At 36.5% G+C, this 11,343-nt stretch overlaps 2 protein-coding genes across 2 annotated transcripts; both read right to left on the bottom strand.

Annotated features, from left to right (window-relative positions):
* Positions 1-37: 37 nt before the first annotated feature.
* Positions 38-556, bottom strand: LOC119665520. The gene has a single exon (XM_038074744.1). The coding sequence runs from the start codon at positions 554-556 to the stop codon at positions 38-40; it is 519 nt and encodes a 172-aa protein (XP_037930672.1).
* Positions 557-729: 173 nt separating this feature from the next.
* LOC119665519 lies at positions 730-11,072 on the bottom strand. The gene is made up of 6 exons (XM_038074743.1): positions 10,310-11,072; positions 9,044-10,262; positions 8,433-8,977; positions 7,147-8,288; positions 1,018-1,410; positions 730-954 (listed from the first exon to the last, which is right to left on the bottom strand). Exons 1-6 carry the CDS (start codon positions 11,070-11,072, stop codon positions 730-732), a joined length of 4,287 nt encoding a protein of 1,428 aa, XP_037930671.1.
* Positions 11,073-11,343: the final 271 nt, after the last annotated feature.

The raw sequence follows: 11,343 nt of genomic DNA, 5'->3' as shown, positions 1-11,343 counted from the left end.
AACTGACGACAAATTCTACCTTCTGTTGAAGTGACACTTATCCAGTATACTTCGTTGGAAACCGTACAATCCTTCCCGTTCGAGTCACCTTCGGTGTATGTTGAATACAGTCACTGCGGTTAGGTTCTTCCATTCGTTCTCCTGTCAAACTTTCCCCGGTTTCATTCGCCATGTATGCGGCTTTTACGCGGTCCACACTAACATTTACTGTCCGTCCTTTTACCCTAATTTTTAAGGTTTTTTCGCTACGACTTACCACTTCATACGGACCCTTGTATGGTTGTTTCAGTGGAGGACGTACAGCATCGTTACGTAGGAATATGTGTGAACTGCTTTTTAAATCCTTATGCACGAACGGTTTTTCCGCCATATGACGTGAGGTTTGTAACGGTTTCAGCTCTCTCATCATTGCTTTTATTATCTTTACAAACTCCGTTTGCGGTACTTGTTTGTCTTCGTCATCGAACATTTCTACCGGCAAGCGTATGTTTGCGCCATAAACCAGCTCTGACGGTGTCGCTTGTAGGTCTTCTTTATATGTTGACCTTAGCCCCATTATTACTAACGGTAAAGTCCTCGTCCATTCCATATTAGACATACACTTCAGTGCCATTTTTAAGGTACGATGAAAACGTTCCACTAGCCCATTTGCTTGAGGATGGTACGCGGTAGTTCACACCCCAACATTTTTGCTAGTTCCTCAAATAATTTGGACTCGAACTGCCGTCCTTAGTCTGTCGTAATTCTTTTTGGCACGCCATAATGTGGTATCCAATCTTTTATTAATGCTTCAGCAACATTTTCTGCTGTTATTTCAACCAACGGTACTGCCACGGGCCATCTTGTGAACCTGTCGATGCATGTTAGGCAATACCGCATACCATTGCAGAGAGGTAATGGTCCCACAATATCAATGTTTACGTGCTCAAAGCGTTGATCTGGTGATTTAAACTCCTGCAGCACGGTTCTATTGTGCCGCTAGATTTTTGATTTTGGGCACGCAATACATGTTTTTACCATTTCGCTTATTTCCGCCTTCATTTTAGGCCAACAAAAACGATCAATGACTAGTGTTAATATTGCTTTTCTTCTAGGATGAGCTAAAGTGTATAATTTCTCAAACACTTGCTTGCGGAATGTTTTCGTGATGAATGGTCTTGCCCTCTTTCCGGAAACGTCACAGTATATGGACACATTATCTAGAAGCAGATTCACCAGTTCAAGCTCCAGAGATGACGATGCACGATTTTTCAACAATTCATGCAGCTCTTGATCAGTTTTCTGCGCTTCTACCAATTTACAATAGTCTAATGGTCGTCTGAATTCAGTCATCACACTTTCAATTCGGGATAAAGCTGAATTTCGCGGTTTCTTGAACTGACATGGCTGCACGCATTTTGTGGAATTTTCCTTAAAACGTCGGTGATAAAAACAGATATCACTTCTTTGTGCACTTGGTGAACGTCCTCTACCGCGTTTTTTATCTTTTACCATCGTTTTAAGTTCTTTTATTTCTTTCTTCATCTCGGCTAATTCGTCTGAACTATGTTGTACTGCATACACCGTTCCTGTATCTTGTACCTCGACTATTTTATCCGGGACTTTGACCCACTGTGCTGAATCACCTTCTACCATTGCTACTATCGATCTAACTGCAGCCATAACGATTTTATAACGTCATCTCCCATTGAGTTGCCGGCCATTTCTTTCATTTTTTTTAGCAGTTCCGTTGGCTTCAAATCGCCCAGCTCTAACTCTGTAACTAAGCCTTTTATGTTCGGATTCAGTGAATTCATTTATTAGACGTTTTTTATTGTTTCGTACTTTAATGTTGCAGGTGGGTCTCGAATTAAATCGGCTATGCACATCAAGTACTTTGATTTTAGCCCTGCCACCACGTAGTCAAATTTTGTTCCGTCCCTTACAATGCCAGCATTTCTAAATTGTGCTTCCATTTGCAAAAAATAAAGGTCCGGTTGTTCTTGAGAGAAAGTTAACGGCTTTATCGATACTCGATATACCTCTTTGGGTAAACAGCTTTCACCCTCTGCTGGAAAAAATTCTTGCGTCTGGTTATTCATTTTTAACACTGTTCGCTCGAGGGGTCACCAATGTTGTAATTGCAAGGCTTTGTATCAACACCTTTATTGCTCTTAATATTACTTCTCAATTACAAACTATATAAATTATATAAAATTTGTTTTCTTAGTATAAAATTACTTCTGTCAAATTGATTTCTTAAATGTATACTGCGTTATCACCACAACTATAAAAAAATAAATAATTTAAAAATATACAAAAAATTTTATGAATTCATGAAAGTGTGATTAACAAGCACATTTAATTTTTTAACTTGGTTTGCTTATTAATGCATTAATGTATAATTAATTTTGTTGGTTTATGTCACACTTCATGTATATATATGTATATATATAAAGGCATTGTAATGATCAATTTATGCGGCAGCAATAAAATTGATCTTACAACCATCAGAACCTAGAATAAGCAAGAAATTAAAATCACTGACTTGCAAATATTTCATGGCTCATCAAAACCTCGACTCATCACGACTGGTGCACAATAATAAATCCACCCCGCAGGCACGCAGTTGCATGGCAATGAAGTAGGTAATTTAAAATTCACAAGGAATGCAAAATATATTTAATTAAATAAATATTATACCCACCTTATTTATTTATTATTTAAATTTATACTTTAAATATTATACTTTTAATATTTATATAAATATTAAACGCTGGAGCTACCGACACTAAAGAAATCACATTGAAAATCAAAACAAATGAACAAACACAAGGAATGTCAAAAGAGTTTTTGCGCAGAGAACTTTTTGCAAAAATTGATGCGCGAATTATATTTAATTAAAATGCAAAGAACTTAAGTTTTATGCTTGCTTTATTAAATGTATCTTAAGACTAACTTATATCTAACATTTTTGCTTATATTTATAGTGAGGATTTGAAGTATCGAATCCTGATAAGACAATTCGTTGTGTGGTCAGCCCGAACAACGATAATAATATATTTAGTTACAATATTTAGTTAGAGATTGTAAAGTATAATACGGTATGTAGTGATAATAGAATACAATGAAAACATTTCATTGTTTGGTTAGGCTGAACAACGATAATAAAATGTTTAGTAGGATGCAATGTAGATGTTTCGTTGTTTGATTAGGTCAAACAACGATAGTAAAATATTTAGCATAGGGATAAGATAAGAGAATGTAACTCGCGCGCATGATTAAAAGAACTGCAGCGAAAAATTGAAATACAAAGAAAAAGAAACAGAAGCTCGCATAAGAAAAAAAATGTAACATCTGAACTCTGTGGAGAGGAAAGATGGGTTCGTTAACTGTCAAATGGATAACTAGAACTTTTGTTCTAGTTATCTAGCGGCAGTTTGGAGAACAAGAGTTCTTCTTTGGGTTGTGATTTCAAATCATTACTTGTGATACCCGCGGCAGTGTTTAGTTTTGTGAACTAAATATGTATATATGAATATAATATAGAAATTGTGGTTTTGTTCTCCCTTATATTAGCTATACATTTTACAGTGCATTGTTAACTTTATCTATTAGAAAAGCAAAGTCTATTATTTTTTTGAAAATTACTATTCTGTATATAAATTAAATTATAATTAATTCTGTGTATAAATTAAATTATATGAATTGTGTTTTTTTTTTTGTCAATTATATCTAGTTAAATAGTTTTTTCGCCTTTGTTAATATTTATGGCAGATAAAAAAAATACGTCATATTTGTTCCACAGGTAAATATAGCTAGGTACAGCAATGAAGCGGTGACGTCATCTCAACAACTGCAGTAAGTACCTCTTTTTTTTTTGTTTTTGTTTTTTACTTTTCCTTGTTTTTTTTTTAATGATTAAATATTAATGAAAAGGTATTTAAAGTACATTACGATTCAAACCTTTCTTTTATAAATTTAAAAAAAAAGAAAGAAAAAAAAATTTTTTTAAGTCAAAACATAAGTTAAATTATTAAACCATAATTTATTTATAACTTAGTAAATTTATATAACTTGATTTGTCAATTTGAAATGTTGATTCTAAATATAAAACTAATTATTGAATCATAATTTAGTTGTAACCTAGTGAATTCATAATAGTTGTAGTTTTTATCATACTGACTTTTCCTCGTAAGACTTTTAAAACGTAAATAAAGTTTTTTTTTTTTTTTAAATTGTTTTATTATATATGGTATTAAAGAACATAAATAAAACAAAACAAGACATAAAGCAACTAGTTATAGATAACTAACAAGCAATTTAAATTTAAACAGATTAGGCGATTCCACGCAATAATGAATTAACTGTAGTACATTTCAATGATTTAAGCCCAAAGATCGCACGGCTTTTGGCGCTTTAGACGGCGAATTGGCTCAGTTGTCGCTAGTAAATGCGCCTCAGCATTTATGTGACACCTAAGTCTATCTTGGTGTGATTTGGCTTTGGTATGAATTTCTTCCTGTACTGTTGACACTCCGAGGTCACGATGTAAGTCAGAATTTCTCACGTACCATGGCGCGTTTGTTACACTCCGTAGCATGAAATTTTGGAATCTTTGAATGATGGAAATTTGTGTTTTGCTTGCGCAACCCCATAGCTGTATTCCATATGTCCAGATTGGCTGGAGCATTTGTTTGTATAATACAAGTTTATTGAAAAGCGATAGTTTTGATTTTTTACCGATTAACCATTTCAACGATTCGAATTTAAGATCTAATTCACTTCTTTTCTTTTTTATGTGCTCGCTGCATCTTAGTTTAGCATCCAAAGTCATACCCAAGTATTTCGCAGTATTCGCGTGAGGGATTTGTGCTTCATCGATGTAGACAGGTGTATGACTGATGTTTCGATTTGTGAAATTTACATGCACTGATTTTTCTTTATTCAGATTGATTTTCCATTTCTTTGTCCAAGCAATTATACTGTCCATACTATTTTGCAAATTATTAGCTGCTATGAAAGTGCAGTACTTTCTCCAACTGCAAGGACTGCAGTATCATCAGCAAAAGTTGCTGTGAACGTCGTTGCACTCGTTGGCAAGTCGTGTGTATAAATGAGATATAAGAGAGGACCCAAGACACTACCTTGCGGAACTCCAGCGTTAATTTTATACAATTTGCTATAGGCATCACCGTACTTTACTCGAAAGTAACGATCAGATAAGTAAGAGGAGATCACGTCATAATACTCCGTTGGGAGAATATTTTTTACTTTGGTAAGCAATCCGGAGTGCCAGACTTTATCGAAAGTCTGCGAGACATCTAAAAACACAGCTGAGCAGATTTTTTTTCCTCAAGAGCTTTTTCTATTACATTGGTAATCCTCAAGAGCTTTTTCTATTACATTGGTAATCCTATGGACTTGATCTATAGTGGAGTGATTGCACCTAAAACCAAACTGATGTAAAGGTATTATGTTTTGACTTTCAATCAGAGGAAGGATTCTTTTCAGTAAGACTTTTTCAAATTTTTTGAAAGTACAGGCAGAAGTGCTATTGGTCTGTAGCCACTTAAGTCATTAATATCCTTTCCTGGCTTATGTACCATGATAATTTCAGATACTTTCCACAGGGATGGAAGGGTTCGCATCTGTATTATAGCGTTAAATATATTCGTAATTTTAACTAGGCATTTTGCAGGAATTACTTTTAAAACTTCAGCACTTATCAATTCATAACCTGGGGTTTTTTTTAGCTTAAGTTCATTTTTAATAATCATTATCTCAAGTTCGGTGGTTGGTGGAATACAGGATGAATGTGCTGTCCTAGGAGGGCAGATTACTGCATTGTTAACGTTTTCGTCTATGGAAAACACTTTTGACAGGTGTTCGGAAAAGACCTCCACTTTTTCCTCATCGCTTTTAGCCCATTGATTAGCGTGATTTTTAATTGGAGCTTTGTGTACTAAAGGTCGCTTAAGGTTTCGTGTGCATTTCCAGAGTGAATAGTTGGTAGCACGATCGTTACTTAAGTTAGATAGGTAGTAGTTGAATTGATTATTTTTAAATTGCTTGATTTTTAGGCTGAGTTCTTTTGCAAGTCTGTTAAGAATGGTTTTGTCTGCTGGAAATCTGGATTGCTGCCACTTTTTCCGCATCTTTCTTTTTTCCCCGCATAAGATCCACAATGACTTTTGGGTATTTATGAGGATAAAAATTTCGAGGTTCAAAATTTCGCTTTCAAGATCGTTTTCTCCACAAATTTCTTTTGTATCAATAGTGTTTTCATTAAGGATTCTTCTGAAGTAACTCCAATCTGTGTATTTATTTTCAAGTTTTAGACATTTTTTATTTATTAAGGCAGATTCGAAGAATGTTCTTCTCTCTTCTCTCTCTTCTCTCTACCTTTTCTCTATTAAGGTAGAGAGGGGAATGGTCGGAGCTTAGTTCTGCTCCATCTGTTATTTTTAAATTGTAGGACGAAATTTGCTTGGTTATAAAGAAATCGAGTAGATCAGGCACCTTTGTTGGGTCAGTAAATAAAGTTGAGTGAATAAGTTTATATTGCTTTGTCATATATTTTTAATTATTGCAAACTCTCTAATCAGATTTTGTAAATTTTATACTGAACCTGAGTATACCCTAGCCTTGGAAAGTGCCAGAAAAGGTCATTACAGCATGATTGTAACCGATTTTAAAGTCTACCCAAAATTAAAAGGTTTGATTTCTAATTAGACATATATTGAGACCACCTCGTACTAATAGCCTTGTCGGCAATAGGTGCTTTCGGCAGCTTTTAAGTGTTACAATCTGTTAAATGTCATGTGTTTGCAAAGACCTGTAGTGGTTTTTTATGTTGGGGTTTATTTCGAATTTAACACTCCGTATTGGTAATGGATAAGTTAATTTAACACTCCGTATTGGTAATGGATAAGTTTATTTATTTCTTATACTTAGTTATTATAAAATATTCTTAAAGTTAAAATTTGTGTTTTTTCGTTTTATTCACGTGCTGCTTTGTCTTTTTCCAAACTACTACTGGCGGGAACTGCGGCTATTGTTGTCTCCTTTGTGCCTTGTTGACAGTTCTTTTATTTATATTTTTTGGTGCTGCCACAGTACTCCCCCCTAAGTGATGGAGTCACTGAATTTGGTTGGAAAGCGAACGTTGCGTCCTGATTTTGTCAGGTTAGCTGTTGTATTTGGTCGCACAGACTGGTCGCCATTAACGTTGTTTGGAGTGTGGTATACCATTGATTTGTTGTGGATGTCAATGTCTGTATCGGGACATATGAAAGCAGCTTTAAGACGATCTATGCTAACTGTTTGTTCTTTGTTTTCGATCAGTATTCTAAACGTCTTGTCATTTCGCTCTAGTATTTGGTAAGGACCATCGTAAGGTTGCGTCAATGGTGGTTTTACCTTGTCATTTCGTATAAATACATGCGTGGCTGAGCTTAGAGCCGGTTGGATGTGGTAGCCTCGATCTATATGATGCGATACCAACGTTGCCTTGACGCTCTGCATTTGTTCTCTTAGCTTGGTTATGAAATCGTGTTGATTTATATTTCTGTGGCTAGGGTTGCTTACTATTTCGCCCGGTAAACGTAGAGTTTGGCCATATAGCATTTCAGCAGCAGAAGCTCCAATGTCTGGTTTAAAAGTCGTGCGTAGACCTAACAATACTATTGGTAAAACTTCTGTCCAAGAAGTTGTTTGGTGGCACATTAAGGCTGCTTTTAATGTGCGGTGAAATCGTTCCACCATTCCGTTACTTTGAGGATGGTAACTCGTAGTTCGTAAGTGTTTGCAACCGATAACTTCAGCTAGTTGGTTGAACAATGAAGATTCAAATTGTCTTCCTTGGTCTGTTGTGATACGTAAGGGTACGCCAAAACGTGCGATCCATTGAGTAATCAGTGCGTTTGCGATGGTTTCCGCTGTTTGATCTGGGATCGGAATTGCTTCTGGCCATCGGCTGAAACGGTCGATGATGGTTAATATATATGTGCAGTTGTTTGATGGTGGTAGCGGGCCGACGATATCTATGTTTATATGTTCGAATCTGTGTTCAGCGAGTTCATATTGACAAATAGGTGAACGGTTGTGACGTTGCACTTTAGAACGTTGGCATGGGATACATTGTCGGGTCCAGTTTCTGATATCAGCATTTATAGAAGGCCAGAAAAATTTTTCAGCTATCATTTTTGTTGTGCCCCGAATGCTGGGATGAGACAACCCATGCGTAGCTTTAAAGATATGTAGCCGGTATTTCTGCGGAATGTAAGGACGAATTCGCCCAGTTGAAACTTCGCAATAAATTTTATCTGATATTGTTGGTAAAGATAAAAGTTTGATTTCGATGGAATTGTTGTTTTTGATATCTTGTAGTTGTGGGCAACATCGTTGTAATCCAATTATACAATCGTAGTCGATTTTTGGGATGCTAATACAATCTATCCGCGAGAGAAAATCTGCTGGGATGTTGTCTTTTCCGCTGACATGAACGATATTCGTTGTAAATTGACCTATATAATCAAGCTGTCGGACTTGACGTGGTGAAGCCTTGTCGGACTTTTGCTGGAATGCGAACGTGATTGGCTTGTGGTCAGTTATTAATACGAATTCACGACCTTCTAACATATGTCGAAAATGTTTTATGCCCTGATATGCGGCTAACAACTCACGATCGTATGTGCTGTATCGTTTTTGTGTATCTGTTAATCGTTTAGAGAAAAAACCGAGTGGTTGGAACGTGCTGTCTGTCACTTGATGAAGAACTGCGCCGCGAGCTTTATCCGAGGCGTCTACTTGTAATGCAAGCGTAGCAGTTTTTGACGGATGAACAAGTAGTGTCGAGTTTGTTAGTTCATCTTTACATTTTTGGAAGATTGTTTTGTTCACTTCGGTCCAGCATAACGGTGTGTTGTCGTTCTTCTTGTTTCCTTTTATCATTTGTTGAAGTGCAGTTTGAGAATCTACAGCGTTTGGTACGAACCTGCGATAAAAGTTAAGTAATGCTAGAAATCTTCTTAATTCTTTTGTTTTTGTTGGAAGCGGGTACTCGCTGATGCTCTTCACTCGATCTGGTAGAGGTTGAATGCCCTTTTCACTGATGAGATAACCAAGAAATTTTACTGTGTTTTGAGCAAAAACGCATTTTGATACGTTTATTATTAAACCATGTTTTCTGAATCGTTCGAATACTTGTTGCAAGTGTTGCCTGTGCTCTTCCTCGTTTGCTGATGCAATAATGACGTCGTCAATATACGCAAAGGCAAATTCGAGATCTCGTAATACTTCGTGAATGAAGCGTTGAAATGTTTGACCTGCATTGCAAAGTCCGAATGTCATGTTAGTAAATTCAAATAATCCAAATGGAGTTATGATCGCCGTTTTTGGAATATCCCCCGGTTCAACTGGTATCTGGTGATATGCCTTAATCAGGTCGATGGTTGAAAAAACTTTTTGGTTATATAACATGTGTGCAAAATCATGTATGTGAGGAACTGGGTAACGATCTGGGATGGTGATTGCATTTAAGCGACGGTAATCTCCGCAAGGTCTCCAACTACCGTCTGGTTTTTTTACCATATGTAAGGGGCTAGCCCAATTACTGCTTGATGGACGGCATATTCCGGCTGTGACTAAGTTTTGGAATTCTTCTTTTGCTGCTGCTAGCTTGTCTGGAGGTAACCTACGTGGTCTCTCACATATTGGTGGACCTTTTGTTAATATGTGGTGAGTGACTTTTGTCACCTGGCGATTTGTCGGTGTTGGTTTAGTGATGTCGATGTATTCTTTTAGTAGATCTGCAATTTTGCAAGATGTGTTCACAGTTGATATTTTTTGCGCATTTACCTTACGTTCACTTGCGGCTGAGAAAATCTTTGTTGATGTGTCGATCAATCGTTTCATTTTTATGTCTACTATTAATCCGAAATGATTTAAAAAATCTGCACCGATGATTGAAGTGCTTACATCTGCGATAATAAATGGCCATGTGAAATTTCTTCGTAAGCCAAGAGCTAGAGTTATTTCTATTTCTCCAAATGTTTTGATCATAGAACCATTTGCTGCGTAGAGTATTCTTTCGTTCTTATTGTTTGTATTTGAATTTTTTTGTTTGGCGGCAATAAGTGAAACATCTGCACCCGTGTCTATTAGGAATGATTTTTTTGTCTTATTGTCATAGACGAACAGTCTTGTAGATGTTTCGTTTACAACTTCCTCTGCCGCCGTAGACGAAGTCGGTTTTAGTTTTTTGTGCCATATGTGCATGGCTGCTTGCAATTTTTTGCATTTGACCCATATGTTCTATGATACCAACAATTTGTACTGGTCTTTTCTTCACTATCATCATGACATTGCCGGTTTCTGGATGTTGAACGTGAACGTTGATTTGTTCTTGAGCGGTGTTCGGTTGATAATTTCGAGACCATTTTCGTCAGTCTGGTCACTTCTCGTTGAAGTTGTTCGATTTGTGCATCACGTTGAAATTGAGCTGCTGCAGGGACGTTAGCTGCATTGACGTAAGTTCCTTGCATTGTTGAGTTTATACGGATTGTTTCGGTTATGTTGTCTGCCAATTCCGCCATCTTAGGTAGTTCCACTTGAATTGTGGCTAGACATGTCTGTACTTCTACAGGAAGACGTTGTAACCATAACCCTTTCAGTAATTGTTCGTCTTGTTTGCTTCCACTAATACGTTGCAATTCGCTTAAAAGATGGGATGGCTTTTTATCCCCAAGCTGTAAACCACTAACTAATTTTTGTATGCGTTTTTGTTCACTATCCGCAAAGTTTTTTATTATTGCTTGCTTGATAGCTTCGTACTTCTGAGTTGCTGGTGGATTCTGTATTGTGTTATAAATTTGTTCTAACAGCGATCCATCCAATGCTGCGATAACTGTGCCAAACTTTTGAGTATCGCCCTTTATGTTGTTGACTTGGAACCAGTAGTCCAACTGAATAAACCAAAGGTCAATGTTGTTTTTTATTAATGTTGGCATCGGCAGCTTTATTGCAGTGATTGTTGCGTTTTCGTTGATTGGGTTAGTGTCTTCGGTTATCTTTTGCTCTTGAGTAGCCATTTTTTATATTCGGCGTCGGCTTGGTCACCAATGTAGTGGTTTGTTATGTTGGGTTTTATTTCGAATTTAACACTCCGTATTGGTAATGGATAAGTTAATTTAACACTCCGTATTGGTAATGGATAAGTTTATTTATTTCTTATACTTAGTTATTATAAAATATTCTTAAAGTTAAAATTTGTGTTTTTTCGTTTTATTCACGTGCTGCTTTTCTTTTTCCAAACTACTACTGGCGGGAACTGCGGCTATTGTTGTCTCCTTTGTGCCTTGT

Source organism: Teleopsis dalmanni, chromosome 1 (assembly GCF_002237135.1).
Source record: "Teleopsis dalmanni isolate 2A chromosome 1, ASM223713v2, whole genome shotgun sequence".
In the NCBI taxonomy this organism is placed as follows: Eukaryota; Metazoa; Arthropoda; class Insecta; order Diptera; family Diopsidae; genus Teleopsis; species Teleopsis dalmanni.
This window is presented reverse-complemented; position numbering and strand designations above follow the sequence as displayed.